Below are 24,775 nucleotides of genomic sequence, written 5' to 3'. Positions count from 1 at the left end.
AAAAGAAATGGATCTAGATGGCTAATTCATGGGTCCTGTGTTGGAGATACTAGACCTAAGATGTGTTGTTGGTGATGGCTGGTGACAAATGTCCACTGCAAATGTCAGTATTTAATTGAGTTGAAAATACTCACAAAATATAAACACATAAATAATGGGTAAAACTGCTTTTAAATAAATTGTTGACCCCAGGAAAAATTTGCTGTCAAACCATAACATATCACACTGCTGAAAAAGGTCTTTCAGTATGAAAAAATTACTTGCATACCCCCATATGTAGATGCACAGTGAAACTGGCTTATATGAACTTGAACCAGTGTAAGTCAACAAAATCCAACAACTTTAAGTGGATTCTTCAAATTTATACACTTTGAATTGAGGCCAGCATGTAGCAGGGCCAGGAATGTGGTTCCAATCTGTTTCATAGTTGAAACATTCCCCAGAGAGGTCAAGTGTCTTGGTCAAGGATACAGGGAAGTCAAGGACAGAAACCACCCCAACTGTTTACTGTTAAGAAAAGGTGACCTCATAGGACAACAGTGTCCTTTCTGAAGAAGTCTGCCTTCTGGGACAATTGCCTGAGGCCCTACAGATGGGCGTGGCTGTTTGGATGGCTTGCCCTCTCACCTGGGTTCCACACCGGTCTGGAGCTGAGGGAATCTTTGTTTTTGCATTGCTGTATCCATTCAAGGACATGGTACATCTTCCCTCTGCCAGGTGGCTACATCCTACCACAAAACTATCAGGGTGCTAACCAGACACACAGCACATGTCAGCAATGTGTGGCCTGGTAGATGCCAGATCAACCAGTAAATGGCACAGGAATCATTTGACAAAGGAGTAGCCCAAGTGTAGTGGAGGAAGGTGGAAGTGGTGGTAGACTCACAGAAGGACTGGTCCATGTACACTCTAACACTCAGACTACAACCTCAGAAACCTTGTTATGAGCCTGATCATATCCTATGTGTGAATATCTCATCACATGGAGAAAAGGGATATTAACAGCCTGAATTCACACAGAAATATTTCTAAGGAATTCAGAATACTCCATTGTTAACATTGTTAACTCTGAGGTTGCCTCATCATTCTTGGGGCTTAATGGAAAACAGTGACAGGCAGACCTGGACACTGCCCCCTGAAAGTGTCAGCTCTCTCACACCATGACAGCAAAGACCATGCCCACAGCTCTGGCCACCATACCACACGCAATTCAAATTTGGTTGTATATAGTCCACACGATTCCAGTTGGGACACTAAGTCAGAGGTCAGCCCATGGTGATACTATAGTAAAGTATTATTAGAATACAGGTGTGTTCATTAATTTGCATGTTGTCTGTGGCTGTTCTCATGGTGACAGAACTGGGTACCTCATGCCTGTGACAGAGACAGTGGTATCATGCAAAGCTTAAAATATTTGCCATGAGATCTTTTATAAAGGAACATTTGCTGCCCTGACGTGGGCTGTAAGAGCTTAGCCTCTTCACCAAGTATTTTGTAAATCCTTTTGGAATCTCTCAAAGGGCCCCGGATGATTCTCAGTACACTGGAGAATAAAAGAATCAACTATCAGAGCTAAAAGGGACCTCAGACAGCAGCAATTCATTCAGTTCCTTTATTTTAGAGATGAAGGCACACAAGCTACCCGCTCCTGCCAACAAAATGGCAGGAAGCAAAGCCCCACTCCCTACAAATAGAAGTTTCCTCAGCTCCACTGTCATGCCCCATTACTCAAACCGTTGTTGAATATGTAAGATGCAAAGATATGCATGCGAAGGTATGATAGCAATACCAATTATTGAGCAAAGGATGTGTGCCAAGCACTACGTAGCTATAGGCTTTCAAGTCTTAGACTTCAGATCTCAAGAGAAAAATATATACTCTGGGAGAGTTGGGGTTAATTGTTAGCTGGACACAACCTAGCATCACCTCGGAAGAGAGTCTTAGTGACAGATTGTCTACAATGGGTTAGCCTGTAGGGGACTGTCTCAGTTAAGTTCATTGATGTGGGATGACTAAATCCACTATGGGAAGCACCATTCCCCAAGCAGAGGGTCCTGAATTGTAAAAATGCAGAGAAACTGAACTGAATACAAGTAAGAGAGTGAGCATGTATGCTTGTGACTGTGGATGTGATATGACCAGATGTCAGGAGTTTCTGCCTTGACCTCCCCACAATGATGGACTGTAACCTGGAACTGGAAACTTACAGAAGTCCCCTTTTCCTCCCCCAGTTGCTTTGGGCCAGTGTATTTTATCATAGCAACAGAAATCAAACTAGAATACTCCAATAAAATTTAGATGTCGATCCTATATAGTATGTGTGTGCCTGTATCCATATGAAACAAACACACATGTAATATATACTCAATAATGAAATGACAGTGTGCACACTTCTTGGTAGGAAGCAGCCGGCATGAGGAGAGGATCCATCCAATATGGGATGTTGAAGTCACCAATTTAGACAATTACTGTCCTATTGGCTTGAAGCATCATCAGCAACAAGCATACTGGGAAGGACCATGGTGTGAGCAATCTTTATCCCACCCCATTTCTACCTCCTGCAAGCCATGCTTCCCCTACACCCCAGGCCTCCCATCAAGCAGATGACCCTGCTAAGTACCACCTCTCCTCTACTAAACTATGTACTCACTTTTTCAAGCCAAGTGCTTGTCAGCCAGGAACCATTTGTCTCCCACCCTGAAGTGAAAGGTGCCTCACCTGCGTTAGAGGGAATCACGGCACACAGACAATGTTTCTCAAGAGCATAAGCCTGTATAAACTTCACATTATCCTCTAGGGGGACCCAAGGTGGAGAGGACTCCAGGGGCTGGTCCATGGTCTTCTCTAGCCATATTCTTTTGGGGAAAGGAGTGCCAGGAGAAGTTTCTAGGACCGTGGCAGGGGTGAAGAAGCTGAGGTCACTTTCTTATCTGCCCTGGAAGCAGGTCCGTTGGGAAAGAGCTGCCTATGAGTCGTGCAGGGAGCTCCAGGGCTACAGCTTTTGTGAGGTGCCAGCAAACTCCTTAACTTTTCTCCCCTTCACAGGAATCCTGCCAGACCGATCAGATCCTTGGAGGTGTGACTCAGCTGATTGTGTACTTGCCTGACATGCACAAGCCCCTGCCTGGACTCTGATAACCAGCATCCCATAAACCAGGCATGCCACGTATGTCAATAATCCCCAACACTCAGCAAATAAAGGCAGGGGAATCCAGAGTTCAAGGTCATCCTTAGCTACACAGAGAGTTTGACACAAACCTGGGATAATTTGTCTCAAAACAACAACATACAAACAACAGCAAAAGCCGTAAAGTATGAGAATGAGGAAGGGTCACACAACTCCCCACATGGCTATACTCTCCCTACAAGAAAAATCTGACTGATGTCGTTGAGACAACCAGCAATAGGCTGGTGGCTCCTTTAGTTTCTGAGCCACATCCCGAAGACATCGTGGATGTCAACTTTTCTGTTCTGACTGACGTCTGGAGTCTGGCCCTTCCTTACTTGCCTGTGGTGTTCTCAGGGCCTTTACTCACTGACAGTGTTAGGAAGCACTGGTGTACATCTGGGGCAGAGGAGCCTTCCGCCGCACCACAAACAAGCCATCTATCTCCATGACAACCTCCCAAAATTGGACTCTTAAGAGCCAGTAACCGGAAGAAGGGCTTCCTTCCTCTCATTCCAGGTAACTGGCTTGCTGCCAGGCACTGCGCGCTGCACATTTTCCCTGCTCCTTTTGTGCTATTTTGTGTTGAATTCCTGGTTCTTTCTCCCTTACCACTAACCAATGATGGAAAGAAGTGGAAAACATTACTGTAAGGCTCATGGAGCTTAGTTCAGGGAGACAGACAGCACCAAACATGGGTGACCATGACCGTGACACTATGGGAACGTCCCTGTGCATACTGCAGGGGTCTCTTCAGCTGCATCAGGGTCAGGTGAGCCATGGCCAGATAATCAAACACACACACCCCCTCTTAAAATAGCACTTTTACTAAGCAGATCTGAATTTTAAATCTAAATCTCAATTGCTCAGGGATGCCTTGTGATTTTCTATGTTATCGACATCTGCATTTCCTTCAAAATTCAAATGTTGAAACTTTATGTTGAAGGTGATAGTATTCACGGGTAGGGACTCAGGGAGGCAGTTAGGTCAGGAGAGAGTCACCAGGGATTTCCTGTCCTATCAGTTGAGAACACAACTCCAAGATAGCATTTATGAACCAGACGTCTATACCATTGTGACCTCACCGGACATCTAACCTGCCTGTGCCTTCCCCTTGAACTTCCAACCCCCAGTCCTAAGCAATACAGTTCTCTTGTTTATAAAATATCTAGTCCATAATCTCCATTACAACTCTTACTTATAACTCCATCTGCCTTCCCGACATGCCCTATCTTCACTCTCCTGGCTCCAGCCAAGCAGAGGTCTTACTTAGAGGACACAGCCTGGCATTTCTTGCCTCCAAGCCTTCATTCACACAGCACCCAGAGTGTCCTGTTTATCCCCTTCCGACTTCTCATCACTTTACCAACTCGTCCTATGTCCCATCCCTCCCTCCTTGTAAACGCACCCTCCTTATTTCTTCCCACCTTCTCCATGTGCCCTCCTACGGGGAACGCGTTTCTTCAACCATCGCTCTAAGGAGGAGAAAATCCACAGCCCTGACCCTGATCACCCTGGTTCTTGACTCTGGTTTTCAAGCACTAACACGAAGGTTTAAACACAATTTCCCCGCCCATGCTTCAAATGAAACAGTTCTGAAGTCGTGTTATTTTTCATGACCGACAACTCTCTTCCTCAGAGCCTCAATTTCACTGTAAAGTCAGAGTGTTTCAGCATGAAAAGGAGCCTTAAGGCTCAATGAACTGATCTCCACTCAGGGCATTTGGTGCACTGACTCAGTGCCGTTGGCCACGCTGGCCAAGCACAGTAGGGTTATCACCATTCCAGCATGAGAACTCATCTTTCTAGAAATGAGTGAATTCACCATGTCACCAGGAGGCTTTGATGTTCCTTCCATGCCACATAGGCTTCTTCCAGGCACTCTTCTACACTTTCCCACAGCACCCTCTGCCATTCCAGTCTGCTTGGGTATGGAAAGACTTCTAATAGGACTTGTGCAGGGTCCCACCTGCCTCAAGGCTCTCCTTACACTCCTGTGGCCACAGTAGGCATGAGAATAGTGGGTGTGGCTATGGTGGACATGGGCATAGTGTTCATGGCCATGGTGGGCATAGGCATAGTGGGCGTGGCCATGGTGGGCATAGCCACAGCAGCAATGGCAAAACAGCAGCTGTTTACTTTCTTCCTTCCATCCACACAGCATACACTCCAAAATATCCGACTGAAGCTGTCTGCTCAGAGAGGGCCACACTAGATGACTTCTGGATAGTGTTGTCCTTGTTAGGTTTTCTATTGCTGTGAAGAGACACTATGACCATGGTAGCTCTCATAAAGAAAACATTTAATTGGGGTGGCTCGCTCACAGTTCTGCGGTTCAGTTCATTATCACCATGGTGGGACATGGCAGAGTGTAGGCAGACATGGTGCTGGAGCTGGAGCTGAGAGTCCTACATCTTGCAGGCAATGGGTTTGTCTGTCTGGGCATGACTTGAGCATATATGAAACCTCAAAGCCCACCTCCAGAGTGACACACTTCCTCCAACAAGACCACAACTACTCCAACAGGGTCACACCTCCTAATAGTACTGCTCCCTTCCAGGGCTATTTTCTTTCAAACCACCATAGGTATAAATGGAAAATGATATGATTTTATGGTTGCTGATCCCATTGCATAGATGAGCAAATCACATGTGGTAGAGCAGGACCAGGATCCAGATCTGTCCCTGAGTTTATTACCATCTCCATGTATCACACAACACAGCAGATAAGCTTTTCTAACCATGGACTGCAGGCAGAGAGTGCTAGCTAGTGACTTCCATCGCTTACAAGGGAGTGCTATCATACACGATTCCCTCTTCTTGTTGTGTATGGCTTATTTCCAACAGCTGTCCTGCAGATCCCGTTCCTGGCAGACAGCCCTGGACAGCCCTGGGTCCTGAACTCCTTCACCCTGCTTTCCTATTCCCAGTGACCTGAGAATCCTCACTTGTGATCATGCCTCAAGGTTCACTGCCGGGTTTACTTCCTCTCAGATTAGTTTTTGGGTCCTTCAATGATGCCACCCTAGTCCATTCATCTGCACCCCTCATCTTGCATCCTGCCACATCCTGCGGTGTGTGTGCATTTCACCTCCCTCGCGGCATGCTCCTGGACTGCTGCGATCCCATTTGTTTTGGACTTCTCCCTCATCTCCCTTCAGCTTTCAGAGTCTGGCACAGGGTGGTGCTCCATAAACATCTGCGCTAACCACTTCATCCGTCATCTGAAATCCCCCGGAAGTCCCAACCTCTCAAGTTCTTTCTGTAGCTCATATCCTCCACTTGCCCGGCTTTTAAAATTGCTTGTCACTCCTGTATTACTAAGAAAAATCACAAGAGAAGAAGAGCAAAAAGAAAAAAAAAAGGTCAAAGCATTCCTCCCTTTCCTGGTTTAGCTGAGGCCAATGTGGGATGCTTCACACTAATGAGCGCGTTTGCCTTGGCCTCCTCCACCCTGTAAAATGCATGCTTTAGCAGGTTCCGCCTCTCATTCTGTCCTTCTGATCTCCCATGGGCTCAGTTAGTTCTATCACCTGGGTTTGAGCCAGTGGTTCTTTGTCTTTGGTGAACCACAGAGTGACTTCAGGGGAGCTGTGTAAAGATACAGTTGGCTGGGTCTCTCCTCAACCTCCCTAAAACAAAACCGATAGGGAGAAGGATTGAGGAAGACCACGTGAAGATCTGTAGAGGTGTCCATACATCCAGGGCTGAGACCCTCCGCCCTCACCATTGTTTACCAGGACCACAGCAATAAGTAAAATCCAGGCTCTTCCTGTGCGAACAGTGCTATAGGGTACTTCTACAGGCTGGAGGCCCTTCTTTTTCAAATGACAGGCTCATCTCAGTTCTGATAGCAATTCTTATTTGTCCTTAAATAACTTCATATCTTGGAACTCAAAATGTCTTTCAAGGAAATGTATACATTTCTAGCTTCCCCAGAGGCTGGCAGAGATGTCTCTTCAGTACGTAGAGCAGACTCCTTCTGAATTCCTGGATGGTGAGAAGCCTTTTACATACCCACACTTTTGAGAAGCTCACGTGTATTTGTGTTGCCTCCCAGAGCCTCTACACCTATGCAGGGCTTAGAAGTCATTGAAAGGGGATGGGGGGATGCAAAGAAGAAACCAGAGACCTCCAAAAACAAAGGACCTAGACTCTGAAGTCGTCTTCTCACCCAAGGGTCAACGCCACAGACAATTCTCAGGTGAGGCTGGGAGACTCTTCCCAGAGCCAAGAGACAGGAAAAGGAACAGAGCCCTGCAATCCCACCTTCACGGGAAGCAGCTGTGAGGAAACTTTGTTGGATGATGGAGCAATTGGCAGGAAGAGTCAACTTCCAGAGTCAGTGGTGGGTGTACTGTGTCACATCTGTACTGTGGTGACAACAACCCCACCCTTTAGGCAATGGTCTGGTTGGTGAGACATCAGCCTAGTCAGAGACTGGGATCCAAGGACGGCTGTCCTAAGGGCCAGCTACCCTTGGTCTATGTCACAGCTCTGTCAAGGAGACAAGGGGGTGACATTAAGCTATGACTTCCTGTGCCATCTAAGGGAAGGGGGTTTAAAGTCTTTGTCTTCTCTAGTTGCCTTACACAGGGTCTGCAGTGGCGGCCCTAGTCATACACCCAAATTCAACACAGCAGACCAAACCCATCAAATATGTAGCGCTGTCATGTGCATTGTACTAGTTGGAAGGGAGGAAGGAAAGAAGAAAGGAAAAGAATAGAAAGAAGGGAGGGAGGAAGAAAACTATGCCCTATGATGTCAACCAAATTGCCATAACCTATGCAGGCAGACAATCACAGCCTGACATTGTCACACTTCCCTATGACTATAGACTTAGCGCCTGGCCTCTCAAAGAGAAGCAAAAACAAAAAGCTTTCAACCTAACTACTTGTCTATCTTCATAGACTCTGACCCCAACTGGGGAGAGCCAGCAGACACCCAAAGAGAGAGTACAGATCAGCAGGAAGGCAGGAGCTGATGCCACTGATTCTGGATTTCTGTCCCTGGAGAGCCATAGTCAGCCCACACCCTGCCATAGCACCTGAGATGGGCACCGTTCAACCTTGAATACCTGGAGAGGAAGCAGTGATGGTACACATAGATGCTAAGTATTGGGATGTTGAGAGTAGATCATGACGCCTGCCAGACAGCCAGGTAGGCTGCCCACAGACCGTCTTCTCCCTCTCTGTTGCCCTAGACCCAATCCCTCAGTCTTCTTCCTAGAGCTGCAACAGACGATCAGCCGCAGCTTCTCTTCCCTCCTGCCCACATCTCCTGTGGATCCCACAGACTATTCCCTCTTAGACTCCCTTCCCCTGCTCTTCACTGTACCCCAGCCTCCAACACCAGCAGGCATGCCCATGAACATATAAGCCGAGCAGGCCAGTAAACAGACAACATGCAGCCATCACACTCTCTGAAAATTCAGAGAGGAAACAGAAACCAATGAGTAAAACATCCACCCAACAAAGACAAACCCAGAAATCAGCACCTAGACCTATAATCATCTCAAACCCAGATGCCTAGACACCAGCATAAAAACACAACCAATACCAGTCAGGGCAGGATATCTCCACTAGAACCTGGCTCTGCTGTCACAGCAGGCCCTGAATATTCCAACATAGCTGAAGCACAAGAAAAACACCTTATACCAGCTATATGACTCGGGGGTGGGTGGGAATTAATAAGTCCTTTAAAGAAATCCAGGGACACAAACAGTTGAAGAAAATGGATAAAACTGCTCAAGACTTGAAAATGGAAATAGAAGCAATAAAGAAAAGGAGAACTGAGGGAATTCTGGAAACAAAAGAGTTAGGAATTGGATCAGGAACCACAGAGGCAAGCTTTACCAACAGAATGCAAGAGATGGAAGAGAAAATCTCAGGTGTTGAAGATAAGATAGAAGAAATAGATATATCAGTCAAAGAAAGTGTTAAATCTGAAAAATTCCTGGCACAAATCATCCAGAAAATCTGCGACACTATGAAAAGACCAAACCTAGGAATGATGGGAATAGAGGAAGGAGAAGAATTCCAGCTAAAATGTTTAGAAAATATTTTCAACAAAATTACAGAAGAAAAATTTCCTAACCTAAAGAAGAAGATGCCTATAAAGGTACAAGAAGTTTACAGAACACCGAATGGATTGGAAGAGAAAGTCCCTCACTACATAACAATGAAAACACTAAACATACTGAACAAAGGAAAAATATTAAAAGCTGCAAGGGAAAAGGCCAAGTAGCACATAAAGGCAGGCCTATTAGAATTACACCCAAGTTCTCAATGTAGACTCAAAAGCCAGAAGGGCCTGGACAGATGTGCTACAGACTCTAAGAGACCACAGATGCCAGCCCAGACTACTATAAATCCACCAAGATGGCATTTCAATTATTAACATCTATGCCCCAAATACAAAGACAGCCAAGTTTGTAAAGAAACGTTACTACAGCTTAAATCCCATATTGACCTTCGTGCATTGATAGTGGAAGACTTCAATACCCCACTCTCACCAGTGGACAGGCCAACCAGACAAAAATGAAACAGAAATACTGGAGCTAACAGAAGTTATAAACCAAATGGACCTAACAGATATCTACAGAACATTTCTCCTCAGTGCCTCATGAAACTTTCTCCAAAATCGGTCACATACTTGGACACATAACAAGTCTCAATACTTACAAGAAAATTGAAATAACCCCCTGCATCCTATCAGACCACCACAGATTAAAGCTGGATTTCAAACATCAACAGAAATAGCAGAAAGCTTACAAACTCATGGAAACTGACCAACTCTCTACCGAGGGAAAAATGAGTCAAGACATAAATAAGAAAGAAATGAAAGACTTTCTAGAATTCCATGAACATGAATGCACAGCACACCCAGACTTATGGACCACAATGAGAGTGGTGCTGAGAAGAAAGTTCATAGCACTAAGTTCCTGCATAAGAATATATAATATAATAGTAATAATATAATGTAATAATAATAATAATGGGTAAGATCTCATGCTAGCAACCTAACAGCATACCTTGAAAGCTCTCGAACAAAAAGAAGTTAGCACAGCCAAGAGGAGACAAGAAACAAACTGAGGGATGAAATCAAAATAGAAACAAAGAGAACAATACAGAGAACCAATGAAACGGAGTTGGTTCTTTGAGAAAATCAACAAGAGAGACAAACCCTAATCAAGAGACAAGGTGGAGAATGATCAAGGAGGATACCTCTGACTTCCACTTGCATGACCACACAAGTGCATATGCACCAGCATGCATGAATGCACATCTCCATGCAAACATATACCTATACCACAAGCACAGCTGTGCACATGTGTGCATGCATACACACATACACACACACACACACACACACACACATATGCACACACATGGCTGAGGAGACAGTTTAATGAGTAAGCCTGCTTGCTGCACAAATATGAAGATCTGAGTTCAAATCCCCAGAACCCATAGGTAATCTCCTGCCTCTGTAACCCCAACACTGCCTCTGAGGATGGAGACAACACAATTACCACCCCGACTTCAAAGTCATTGAGGGAACCTGTTTCAAGGCAAAAAAGACCAAGAGTGACAGAGTAGAACATTTGGTGTCCTGATCTGGCCTCCAAGTACGTGAGCATGTACACCACATACACACACACACACACACACACACACACACACACACACACACCCCTCATAAAATAGCTTATGCTTTGGTGAGCTGCCTGAAAGGACCAGGCTGTCAGAGCAACACAGCAGCTGATAGCTACGTAGGGACCACCACGAGACTCCATCCTGCCTGTTCTGGAAACCAGGTGACCATGTTATGTGCCTCATGACTTAACTGATGCCCTGCTCCACTGTCAGAGATTTTGGGGTCACCAGGAAAGAAAACAACTAGTCATTTGGATCCAGAACATCACACCACATGCACATCGTGTGGAGGACTATTCGGCTAGCCATATTCATGCATGGACTGTTCTAGAGTTCTGTGGAGAGAATCACTAACCAGTCCAGCAGCAATTGTTAATTGAGTCTCACTTTCTATCCACAGCCCTCCTGACCACAACACCCCCAGTTTACTAGACAGTCAGGATTTTAACACACACTATTTTAGTATACAGAAGCTGCCTGCCCTGCACCCATCAGGCTGTCCATAAGGCCTGCACACTGGAGTCACCTCAGGGTAGCATTGAAAAGACTGTTCTGGGCTCTGACCTTGGGGACTGATGTCATCAGCCCGGGAATGTCCTGGCTCCAGAGCCTTTCACTTTCCCTAAATGACTTGCCCATGTACCCAGGTTTAAGAATCCATTGCTTCTGCTGATGCCCCTAGTCTCAGGAAATGACAGCAGGAGACTTGTCCACCACGACGCTTTCTCTTTGGTAGCTTTCTGTGTCTGGGACCTCGGGTGCGGTTAGGAGTGGAGGGAGGTCTTGATGCAGTCTGCTCAGAATGTCCTGTGTTTGTCCTCTCAAACTGCTTTCTGTTTCGCTTTTATTCCCTTGCTCTGTTCTCTTTCCTTCACCGTAGTCATTGCCTTCTCTAACCTGGTACCTGCCCTCCCTTCATGATCAAAGTCCAAGCTCCAGATGATCTCATCCATTCTCAAAATATCCCTGCAAGTGAGGCGGGAGCCAGGCCCAGGCTCTCCAAAGGAAATCAGGGACACACAAATCCAGTGACACTCTACTTACCATACAACTTACAGGAAGGTGGAAGGTAAAACATTTGGAGCGATCTCCAACTCACAAAGCACTTTTGCCTGTCTGCTCCCATGGAATTTTCACAGCAAGTTGGTGGTGACTGCATTTGCTTAACCAGAGCACCACACATCCACACAATCCTGCTCACATCTATTCTCCCAGTCTAAGCACCACACACAGTTCCTTTCACTTTCCAGGTATCTTGCTTTGGACAACAATGAGGTGTTGTTATTATTGTTATCATCATTGCTGTTAGTTATAAACACGTTGGGCTAAAGAAGAGGCCACAGAAGACTACGGGAGTTGAGTAGATTGTTCATAGTCATCTAGTTCATTAGAGGCAGAAAGATGACTTGGGTGCAGGTTTTGTGTAACATCGAGAGCCTAACTTGTCAGAATAAAGGATAAGGGGCTGACGATGAAACTCAGTTCGTTGAGTGCTGGCTTAGCATTCATGAAATCTTGGGTTCCATCCTCAGTACCAAGTATGTTGGGCATGGTGGTTCATTCTTGGCATGAAAGATGAAGCAGAAGGAATAGGTGCTCAAGGCCATCTTTAGGTACTTAGGGAATTCAAGGCCAGCCTGGGCTACATGATATGCAGGTAAATAAATAGTGCAAGGACTGACATACTGGTGTTTGGGGAAAGACAGTATATATGGAGTATAAAGTGCCAGAACTGAGTATTGAATATGAATGCTGTTCGAGATCTACTTAAGAGCATTTCACACACCTTCCCTGAGCACAGGATTGCTCAATGGTATCATGACATTAATCCCTTGGGTATTAAAGCCTTGGGTATTGAAAGGGAGCAAACCACAGTTCACCAAGTGCTGTGACTGAACGGATCACAAGGTCCCGTGAGTCATAATGAACTGTTTTCTTCCTTTTACACAAGAGTGAAATAATCTTCATGAATAAGGATGTGAGGACTCAATGAGATAATCTCTCACTGTGCTTCACATGACCTAGGATGCTGCCATTTATCACTACTCTGGCTATTATCACTGCAGTAGAAACAGATGAGACTGTTGAGTGCATGGAAAGAGAACAACTTTGAAACTCACTGAGCAGTAGTGGAGACCGGCAGACTCAGTGTTAGGCTGAATTGGGGGCGGGGTTTCATTCACAGGCTGTTTAAAATGGCCAACATGGCTTCAGGTGAGGCCTTCTCTATGTGAGTTACTTCAAAGGACCCAACACACCCTCCCCTTCAGACAGCACCTCTGCTACCCAACACCAGACCCCCAGAGACATTCTTTCTGTGGGAACCCAGGAGAGAAACTTCAGATTTAGGGAAAGTCTGATTCTGCAAATCGGGTACCTGCTCCCCCAAAATGACACCACTGGAGGCATGCCCACTCTAGACTCAGCCTGTTTGCTTTTGTTCTCTGAAACAGGGTTTCTCTGTGCAGCCCTGGCTGTCTTGGAACTCACTCTGGAGACCAGGTTGGCTTTGAACTGAGAGATCTGCCTGCCTCTGCCTCCCAAGTGCTGGGATTAAAGGTGTGCACCACCACCGCCCGGCTGATCCAGCTTTTGTGTGTACTCTGTAACCGTAACGGTAACCAGAAGCTCACAAATGAGGAAGGGGATCAAAACAGCTCTGCCATCAATCTGGTCTTAGAGCCACCAAGGGCTGCTTGGCTCTCACTAATTGCTTCTCTTTAGAGAAAGAGCAGATGACAGCACAGATATTCTAGAATTCTCTGGTGGCTACTTGAGCTGTGGAGTAAGCTTTTTTATATAAATAGACAACATCTCTGAATGCTGCCAACATGAAATTCCAAAGACACAGGTAGAATTGGTCTCCACGCCTGGTACCAGGGCAAAGGGCTCCTTTGGCTCAAAAGAACCAATTTGTGTTTGAAATTTCTCTCAGGCAACCCGACACCTTGAAGTTCCTACTCCCAGGGAATCGGAGCAAGTCCAAGAATGGCTCTCTTAAGGAAAGCGGCAGGGCTTTGTGAAAGCCGGGTCCATTCAACCCTCCCGGCTGTCGGCCTGGGCACCTGGGCTCAGGGCACCGTATGTGGCTCCTCCTGGCCCCGTTCTGTCCAGCCTGGGAGGCCATAGGGTCTTGTTTGTTACCTAGGTTGGCTAGCACACCTAAAACTGCCTAAAGGGGATCTAGATCACTTTGTAGACAGAAAAAAATAAGTTGTAACCGATTTTATAGATATTAGATATTCGATATGTATATTGAATAGTGTGTGTGTGTGTGTGTGTGTGTGTGTGTGTGTGTGTTTTAAAGGTGTCAACGAAGTAAAGATGTGTTCAGGTTTATACAAACCTAAAACTTTCTGCTGAAGTCTATTCACCTGGCTTGGAACCCAGTGGTTTCAGCAAATTAACAACTTTAGGCTTCCAGGTTATATACTTTAAACACCAAGTATGTTCTTAGCACTTTATTCTAGGAAAATTGCACTAGATTTTATTCCCCTCTGTGAAGTCTAGGTAATCAGGCAGCGGAGCTCTCCCCCTCCCCCAAGTCCTGGCGACTCAGCATGCCCAGAGGCTGCTTTCCTCCCGCCTCAGGTTTCCAGGTTTCTGCTTCTGGAGTGTCCGCAAGGAGGGCTGATCAAATGTTTCTGCCTACGCCGCGCAAGCCCGGCCTCGTCCTTCTCCAGCAGCTTGCAAAAGAAATACAGCCACTGTCTCGCTCCTGCTAAGGCTCAAGGCTCACGGAGCGCCCAAGAAGCAGAGGGCTCAATTTGGTTCTGCAAGACACTGCTGCTTTGCAGCCTTGAGTCGAGTTGACTGGCAGGTCCCCTGGTTACCTGAGACTTCCCTGCAGAGTCATAATGACAGTGACAATAACAGCGGGGAACCGGGTGTTCGGTTTTTCTCCCCTCCAAGCCACAAAGCAAGAAAATAGCTTTGTGACCTTCACTTTTATTTTAGTCCCTCTGAATAAAAGAGGAGGGATGCTAGGAAATGCTGTTTTTGTTTTGCCAAAGATCATTTTTTTTTTCTCAATGTTCTTCCTTCTCTCCCTCTCCCATCCCTCCTCCTTCCTCTACTGTAGAAGAAAAGTTTACTGGTCCAGCCAGGTTCTCCTGTCCCTATATCTGGGGACATCCTCCAAGATCAGCCAACATCACCGCGTCCCTCGGAGCTCGGAATCCACGGGGGGGGGGGGGGGACCTGTCCTACCGTGTTTGACAGATTGCAAGTCAGCTCTCCAAGAAGACAGCCACCTGCCGGGTTGAAGCTCACTTCCATCTTCCCGGGAACCCCTTGCTGAAAAGCCCTCTGCAAAGGCAGGACGCTGGGCTGCGCTCCCTAGGGAGGGTCCCGAGTCCCAGAGGGATCTGCGCCCTGACACTTGAGATCACGACAGGGCCAGCACGGAGAGAGGCCCGCGATGTCGACCTACCTTCACGAAGAGCTCGATCTCGGGGTCCCTATCGTCCCCATTAGCTGTCGCTGAGTCCGTCATGCCGTCGGCGCCCCGGGCCGCGGTCCCAGGCCGGAGAGGCGCCACCTCTGCAGCGCTTTGGGCTCCTGTTCACAGTGGAAGCCTCTCTTCTGCGCAGTGTTCAATTTTTTTTTTTAAAGACCACCTATTTCCTGTCAATTTCTCCAAGCAAGGACAGTGATGCCTGAGAGATCAGCGTCCCAGGTGTCACACGGAAAGAGCCCACTCCGGGAGCCAGCAGGGGGCTAAAGGGAAAAGCGAGCTACGGGATTGACAACAGGTCCCGGGAGCAACAAGTGCCTGGCTGCTGGGAGGTGTCACAGGATCCGCGACTGTCAGCGATCCCGCGCCGCCGCCGCCGCCGCCGGTGCGCCCAAAATAGACCGCGGCCGCGGGGCGGGGTCAGTCCGGGCGGGGACTTAGGGGGTGGAGGACGACACCGTGGGAGCTGGGCATCACCCTCAAGACCCCTCAGTGCCCGAGGCTCAGACAGAACTGGCTAGGGCAGTCCCCAAAGGCCAAGAGGACGTCCTGCCGGGGGTAATGAGGAGCAGAGAGAGAGTGGGGGACAAGAGGAAGAGGTAGAGAGTCTGTGGCTTTCGAGATTTTTAAATTGTTATGTTTTTCAATAAAGCAGTTCAGCTAGCCCAAGTTACTCTGCTACCAAAATTGTGCACTTGAAAGGCCGGCAGAGTGTCCTGGAGAAAAGGAAAGGAAGGGAGATCCTGAACTCGCAGCTTTTCCTGTCTTTGCACGGAGCAAACAGAGAAGGGGTGGGGCGGGAGCCTGTGAGAGGCAGGGGGGTGAGCCAACAGGGTCCGCAGAGTCAGGGGGACCAGAGCCGGGGATCTGCAGCTTTCAACTTTATAGCCCCCCTTTCCCCTTTCCCCTTGCATCGTTTATTTTCCTCTGCTTTCTAGTCTTTTCTCTCCCTCCCTCCTCTCCTTTCCCTCTCTTCCCCTTTTCCCCCTACACACACACACACACACACACACACACACACACACACACACACACACACACACACCATGCAGCCCAGGCTAGCCTTGGCCTTGAATTCCTCATGCTCCTGCCTCTAACCTCCCAATTGCAGCTTACAGGTGCATGCCATCACCCCACCCCACCCCCACCCCTGCTACTCTTTGTTGTTGTTCGTTTGTTTGGTTTTTTTGTGAGCTATGATATAGAGAGGAAAAATGTGCACACTCTAGGTATACAGCTCAACGTATTTTCACCATCGGTTACCAACACCAGATGAAGGAATAAAATGTTAGCAACACCACCAGGTCTTGCTCCGCCCCCCCCCCCCATGCCCCAGCTTCTCCCCGGCCAGGGTAACCATTATGCAGACTTGAAATAGTCTAAGGTGAGAGTTAGGGTCAATAGGTTGACGTTAATGACCCTAGTTTCTTTCCACCATAAGGACAATGGACACGCTGCCCTTGGATGTATAGTTGGGAGGGGAGTTGCTGAATCACAGATACTCAGGCGTTCTTGGTAAACACTGTCTTTCCCTACCTTTCATTTCTTTTTAGAGGTGGTTGGGGGGGCTGGGGAGATGCTCAGTGTGCAAAGCTCTTGCCAGGCAAGCTGGAGGCCTTGAGTCGGGCGCCACAGCAGCTGTGTAACCGTTGGGCAGGCTTGGTGGCCTGTCTCTGTTCTCAGTGCCCTGGGGGTGGAGACTAAACTAGCCGACTGAGCAGACTCTCTGGGTTCAGGTGAAAGACCTTGCCTCGGTATAAGATAGAGAGCCATCAAGGAGGACACTGGGTGTCTTCATCTTTACAGACAGTGTTGTTAGCCTGATTTATAAGTGGAGAAACTGAGGCATGGAGGACTTAAGAAACTTGACTCCAGTTATCAGTCTAGGAGCTGGGTGAGTCAGAATTTGAATACAGGTAAAACCCTCTCCACTACTCAACTAGCTGCTTTTCTCACACAACGCCCACTAAGCTGAGGGAGATGAAGATCGGGTCCCAGTCAATGGAAATCATGACCCATTTCAGTGAAGCCATCAGGGAAAGTAACCTCAAGGTTGTCACACGAACTAGGCAGATGGAGGGTTTGGGTCTGAGTTTGGAACTGAACTGCCTCCCAGCAGTGCATGTCCTAAACACCTGGCCCAGCCATGGCACTGTTGGAACCTCTAAGAGGTGGGGTCTAGTAGGAGAAGGCAGTTGGGTCACTGCGGTCATGCCCCCAAAGGGAGTTGTCTTTGATGTGAGTAGACACCAGGACCAAGCGGTGTCTTTAGAAAGCACTTCATTAGGGCCTTGCTTACAGTTTTGGAGGGTGAGTTCATGACATCATGGCAGGGAGCACGGCAGCAGGCAGGCAGGCAGGCATGGTGCTGGAGTGGTCACTAAGAGCTCACATGTCACCCGTGAGTTGCAGGCAGAGAGAAATCAAGACTGGGCCTGGCATGGGCTTCAGCAACCTCAAAGCCTATCCCCAAGAACAGTCCACACCTCCTATAACAAGGCCACACCTCCTAATCCTTCCCAAAACAGTTCTACCAATTCACATGTAAACATGTGAGCCTATGCGACCCATTCTCATTCAAACTACCACAGAAGTTAAGGAACCATGCCAGTCCCTTCCTTTTCACTATCTAAGAGGTAAAAGCCTCTCTCCACACAAGTTCCTGCCATTTCGTACAGTATTACCACAGGCCCTAAGCAATGAGGCCAATTGATTGTGGACAATAGAACCTCTAAAACTGAACCTAAATAAACCTTTCTTCTTTTTAAGTAGATTATATCAGGTGTTTTGTTATGGTAGAAAAAGCAGACTAGCACAGAGGGGCTCCATGGGACAGATTGCCAAGAGACTTCTTAACACGGTTGGGATAGGAAGAAGGTGTAGTTGAAGTTTTCCTGTGTCCCGCCTGGCCCACGATCAGGACAAATCTCTCTCACCCGCCAGTCCTGCATCCAAGTAAGCACACAGAGACTTATATTACTTACAAACTGTATGGCCATGGCAGGCTTCTTGCTATCTGTTCTTATATCTTAAATTAGCCCATTTCTATTAATCTATAAGTTGCCACGTGGCTTGTGGCTTACCGGGATCTTAACATCTGCTTCTTGTGGCGGTGGCTGGCAGCGTCTCCTGACCCAGCCTTCCACCTCCCAGAATTCTCCTCTCTCTTTGTCCCACCTATACTTCCTACCTGGCCACTGGCCAATCTGCACTTTATTTATTAACCAATCAGAGCAACACGTTCAACATGCAGACCGAAATCCACAGCAAGAAGGAAAGGCTACACACAGCCCAAGCAGATTTGGCTAAAACTCCCTGGTCATATATCTCATAGGTAGGTAGAGAAGAGGACAACTTGTTGTGGCCACCATTCATGGACTCCAAGCTCAGGCATCCCCTTCTCACTGAAGAAAGCACCACATGGCCAACACGCAACCCTTTGGGCACTTAATCAGGGTGAGGTTCAATTTCTCAACTCCTTCTTGCTTTCAGCCTTACATCACCCAAGCCTTTAGACAAGCAGTCACCTTCACAGCTGAAACTCTGCACCTATGATGATATACTCTGGGGAAGGGCCGAGGTCACAATGGAGTCTGGGGTCTTCGCTGTGTGCGGCTGACTCATACCTTCTTGCACTGGAGTGTGGGGGATGTTTTTAGTATCACTATAGCAAAGTGCAAACAAAATTATAGAGATAAAAGCCTTGGGAGATCTTTTTAATGAAAAGTCCTTTGTAGGAACTTTAGATCATGCTCTTGCCTAGGATCCAAGCCATGAGTGGGATGATCTTTCTAAATCTCAAACCTGGTACAGCTAACCTGCTCTTTATTGGACATGTTGGAAAACAGAACATTTCTGCTTATTAAAATTTCTAGAAATCATTACCTTTGGACAGCCCTCCAAATAATTCATAGTTTAAATACAATAAACCTTCATATTTATCTGCTTTTTATGTGTATGTGTGGGTGTGTGCCACTTGAGTGTAGGTGCACGTGGAAGCTAGAAAAGAGAGTCAGATTCTTTGGAGCTGGAGTTAAGTGAGATTGTAAGCTACCTGACATGGGCACTGGGAACCAAACCCAGGCCCTCCAGAAGAGCAGGAAGTGCTCTTAACTGCTGAATGGTTTCTCCAGCCCCCTGCTTTTGCATACAGTTTTAATATTAACTCCATAGTATGGTTGCTATAAAGGCTTTATTTTTATACTCAACTGTTGTGGAATATTACTTTAACTATGTAAAGGTGTGTTGCATTTGTTTAATTATGTAAAGATGTGTTGCTGTTTTTACCTTGCCTGCCTAAGGCACCTGATTAGTCTAGTAAAAAGCTGAATGACCAATAGCTAGGCAGAAGAGGGATAGGTGGGGCTGGTGGGCAGAGAGAATAAATAGGAGGAAGAATCTAAATCTCAAGAGAAGAGAATGAGGGAGAGAGGGAGATGCCTGGGACCAGACAGACAGACAGACATGGAGTAAGACATACAGAATGAAAGAAAGGTAAAATGTCTTGAGGCAAAACGCAGATGAAGAGAAACAGGTTAAGTTATAAAAGCTAGTGGGATAAGCATGAGCTAAGGCTGAGCATTCATAACTAATATTACGTCTCCGTGTCATGATTTGGAGCTGGTTGGTGGCCCAAGAGAAATCCTGCCACACCCAACACTGCCACAGAATAATTGCTTAGAGTCAAGTGTAGCTTTGCCCAGCAGAAAACACATTACTTCTCATGTTAGCCCACATCATTACCAACTCAGCACAAATTTTAGATTAGTCTTTATCAGGAAAGAACTGCAAAAATGCTTTTAGGGTTCACTTTGCCAGCACACATGCTAAAATTGGAACCAGAGAGACAAGATTACCATGGCCCAGGAAATGCTGGTATGTGGGTCTGTATAATATCTGTGTTCTTGTATGACTACTGAAGGGAAAAAATACAACATATCTGATAGGGAGGTTGATATATTTAAATTCATTAATATGAGAAACGCAACATAAAGAACAGAAGTTAAAAGGATTTGTGTAATTGTACAGTTCATATAAGTCAATTGAAATGCTGAAGTGTTTGCCGCAAATATAAGAAAAGTTAGGTAGTCCTACTGTAACTCCCAAATAAAGACCTGTATTTTATACAAAGAGTTGCAGTAGAAAAGCAGATAGGGACTGGAGAGATGGCTCAGCAGTTAAGAGTGTATACTGTTCCTCCAGAGGACCGGTGTTCGACTCTCCCCACCCACATCCTGTGGCTCACAACCTACTTCAGCTCCAGCTCTAGGGGCTCCGATGCCTCTGGCCTTTGGAACACCTGCACACATGTGCACAACACCCACCAACAGATGTACACACAATTTAAAAGAAACCTTTTAGAAATTCAGAGAGAGAAGCCAGAGAAATCGCTTGGAGGTTTAGAGCACTTATTGCTCCAGCAGGGGACCAGAGCTTGATTCCCAGAACATACATGGTAACTCACAACTATCCATAACTCCCAGGCATATGTGGAGTGTGCATTCATACACATAACATAAATCAGATAGGAACCGTAGAAACTAGTAGTAATTTACATGCCTGCCTCCAGAAGTACTTGAAGTAAATATAGATGATCTAATCATGATAATTAAAGGATAAAAATTTTCAGATTAAAGAAAATGACAATGATAAATGAAGTCCCAATAATATAAGGTTATAGAACCCACTGCAAGCAGAGTGATATCAATAAGTTAGAAGTACAAAGACGGAAAATGCACCCATACCATGCAAACGCTGAGAAGAAGAAAGCTAGAGGCTGTATTACTGTCAACCGAGATCGACTGCGAAGCAAAGAACTTGTTAGAGATAATAAGGTAGTACTTCACAGTGGGAGTTATCTCACAAAGAGATACAAAACCAGTCCAGGCACAGTGGTACATATGTGCAAGAATAGCATTCGGAGAGGCAGAGGCAGGAAGGTCAGGAATTCAAGGCCAACTCTGACTACTCAGTGAGTTCAAGGCCAGCCTGGAATAAACGTGTGTGTGTGTGTGTGTGTGTGTGTGTGTGTGTGTGTGTGTGTGTGTAAGAGACAGAGAGAACCTTAAACATATATATATATATATATATATATATATATATATATATATATATGGCTGATATCAACAGAGCCTCAATTAAGACGAAGTAAAAGCTGATGAATCAGAACAGAGACAGGGACAGGGACACACTTGAGGTAAAAAATTTCAAGTCTCCCTCTTATTAATAAAAACAGCAGCCATCTCTTCAGTGAGGGCACGTAGAGACCTAACAACACTGTCTGCCAACTTCTCGTGGTTAACATGTGTGGGCTACCCTGGGCAACAGTCACCAGGATATATGCTATTCTCAAGTTTGCAAGAAAACATCACCAAAAGGCCATATTGTAGTCACAGAAAAAACTCAAATTTAAAATGAAAGCATGTCTTATGACCATAATAGAGTCAATTAGATTGATGTCAGAAAGGCATGCCCACTCCCCCCCCCAAAAAAAATCAAATATTTGGAAATTAAGCAACATAATGAAAGAAATTCATTGACCAACAGAGAAGCCTTGAGGACAACTGGAAAATAACTTGAGCTGGGTTGAAGTGAACATACACAACATGGAAAATTTTAGGATGCAGCTGTCCTTCTCACTGGAGGGAAGGTGGTATGATAGGAAAGAATAAAGGAATCAAATCAGTAATCCAAGAGTCTACCTCAAAAACTAGAAAAGGAAAAGCTACCTGTACCCAAAGTAGCTAAAGGAGTAAAAGATCATTGCAAGATCAGAACTGATTGAAAAGTCAGAGAAATAAATAGTAGGACGTGATTGAAAAAAGATTTTGTAAAAAAGAAAAATCCACGAAGCTGATTACTCACACCCAACTAGGTTTTACCAAGAAAAAGAGAGAAGGTATGTTACTAAAATCAGGTATGAAAGATGGGATCATCAACCACCACTCCATAGATGTGAGAATACAGAAATGCTGGAAGAACCTGCTTATGAATTATGTATACCATTTCCACCACTTCCACAAGTTGTATGAAGTCTTGAAAGACAAAAACTGATAAACTTACTCAAGATAAAGTGGCGCACCTGACAGGCCCTCTGTCTGTTAAATGTATTTGATTCATCCTTGGGAACCCTTCAACAAGCCGACAGCAAAAGACCTGGGAGCCTCGGGTGTTCCACTAACAAATTCTACCAAACATTTAAGATAGAGTAACACCAGTTCTATACATCTCGTTCAGAAATGGAAGAGGGCGAATCGGAAGACTCGTCAGAATGTGTCAGGAATCCTCACAACCCCAAGACAAGTGAACAACCCATGTTTTAAAAAATAATAGGCAAAACATACAGACAGATACTTTACCAAAGGTCTAAACATGAAAATACACATAGTGTTATTTCATGAAGTTATACAGGTTAAGAGAGATGCTGCAAAGTGTCTATTAGAAAGGCTGACGTCTGCACTTCTGAAAACCGTGCAAGCTAGCACGAGGGCAGCTACAGCTTCTCCAGCCTTTCTGCAGAGCAGTTTAGAAACTTCATATGACGTCAGGCCCATGCTTTCTGTGTCTTACCACTTCCTGGGCATGATTCTCGAGAAATGAAAACCCCTGTTGACCTAAAACGTCGAACATGAATGTTTGCACGGTATTGTTTATAATGATCCCAAACTGGAAACAATGGCTAAATGAATCAACCAATTGTGATACAAACAAACAATGGCATACCAGTTAGCAGTTAAAAAAAAAAGAGCTCCTGAGAGGTGTACACATGCATAAATTTGAACTAGACAATGCTAAGTGAAAGGCTGGCCTCGGAAAGTTCCCCATTGTATAGCTTCATTTGCAGGACATTCTAGAGAAGAAAACCATGTGGGGTTGGAGAGACCAGTGGCAGGCAGCAGTTGGTTGGGGGAAGGTTTGATTGCAAAGAGGTGTCGGGAAAGAGTTTTCTGTGGTGCTAAAACCAATATCCTGTCTGTCCTGGTGGTCACAAACATCTCTGTATGTGTCAAAATATACAGAACTGCATGCCCCCAAAATGAATCGTCTTGTAAAATTGAAAATTATTAAAGTTGTAAAATAATTTCAAAAACTATCAAGCCAGGGCTAGGAATACAGTTCGGTCAGTAACATGTCTGTCATGTAAGCACAACAACCTGAGCTTGATGTCTGTAACACACGTAACATTTTAAAAGGCCAGGCCTGGTGGCATGTGCTTGGATTCCCTGTACTCAAAGGTGGAAACAGGGGAATCTCTGGAACTTGTAGGCTGCCCAGCTTTGCCTAAGTGGCAATAAACAGAAATTACCCAAGGTGGAAGGCTCCTGAGGAGTAGAACCCAAGCTGACCTGTGAGCCTACACATACATTCACATGATCTATACACACACACACACACACACACACACACACACATACACACACACAAAAAAAAAACATATATGAAGCCACCATTTTGTTTTCATCCTCTATTCCATGCACCCTTTGCCCCAAATTTCATCACACCATTAACTTCAGAATTGCAAAACAAACCCTGGAAACAGAAAGCAAAACAAGACACACAGTAAGGAAAGTAGCTCGTAGCTGTGAGCTCTTAAAAAGATAAAAATGTTAAAAGGAATAGACATGCTCCCAACATATGCTGGCTGAGTAAAGATCTCCCTTCCATAAAAGGAAAAATGACTGTAGTAGAGAGGAGAGATGCCCCAGGCAAAACCAAAAAATACAAGGTAAATGTTAAATCCAGGAGTTCCATGTCTGGTCTCTGGGGCACACGGTGCCATGATGTGCACTCCTATGAACTAAATACAGCCAGGAGACCCATGCCACAGCCTGAATGTGGGTCTACTTGAGATGTCCTCCATCAGACTAATACATCCGGTTCCTCATTGAGCTCATCCTTCCCCAAAGCCTCAGGGAACACACAGTGTACACAAGTTCTTTGCATCAATGTAACAGAAATGGCCTCTTGTCTAGCCCTCTGGAGTTCCCCTTCCCCTCTCAAATCTCAAATCATCTTAGCAGTCCAGCATTCCAATCAGCATTCTAGTTTTCTGAGTGCCTGCCAGAATCAGTCACCAAGCTTCGCTTACAGCATCCTCTACTTTTCCAACCCTGTATCCCTATCCTTTTCCATATTCCTTCTACAGACCAGTTAGTTCCAAAGGCTTCAGAATCAATAGTCAGGCATCATCAACAAGAGGACCCCACAGGCCCAATCAACAGCAGGACCTCACAGGCAGCATCAACAGCAGGACTCCACAGGCCCCATCAACAGCAGGACCCTGCCTCTCTAGAGATCCCTCTTATCACTTTGACAAAACATCTGAGAAGAGGGACTCAAAGGAGGAACAATTTATTGATTCATTTGTTACTTATTTTGGTTTGGGGAGAGAGAGTCTCAGGTACCCCAGCTGACCTCAAACTTACTGTTCAGCTAAGGGTAGACTCGAACTACTGGCCCTCCTGCTTTGGCCCTCTGGATGCTGAGATCACAAGTACGT

General features: G+C 45.9%; 1 protein-coding gene across 2 annotated transcripts in view; it reads right to left on the bottom strand.

The window, feature by feature from the left end:
• Clic5 (chloride intracellular channel 5) overlaps window positions 1-24,775 on the bottom strand; it is a 147,176-nt gene that overhangs the window by 77,851 nt on the left and 44,550 nt on the right. The window contains exon 1 of one of the 2 annotated variants that reach the window (XM_059282220.1): window positions 15,253-15,617. The exons of the other annotated variant lie outside the window; for it this stretch is intronic. Coding sequence (XP_059138203.1) covers window positions 15,253-15,315 — 63 coding nt within the window. The 5' untranslated portion in view covers window positions 15,316-15,617. Of the gene's footprint in view, window positions 1-15,252; window positions 15,618-24,775 lie in introns of those variants that run through there. 2 annotated transcript variants of the gene reach the window in all.

The sequence above is a fragment of the Peromyscus eremicus genome, chromosome 16_21 (genome assembly GCF_949786415.1).
Source record: "Peromyscus eremicus chromosome 16_21, PerEre_H2_v1, whole genome shotgun sequence".
NCBI lineage: Eukaryota > Metazoa > Chordata > Mammalia > Rodentia > Cricetidae > Peromyscus > Peromyscus eremicus.
Note: the sequence above shows the minus strand (reverse complement) of the source record. Positions and strands in the feature narration are given on the sequence as shown.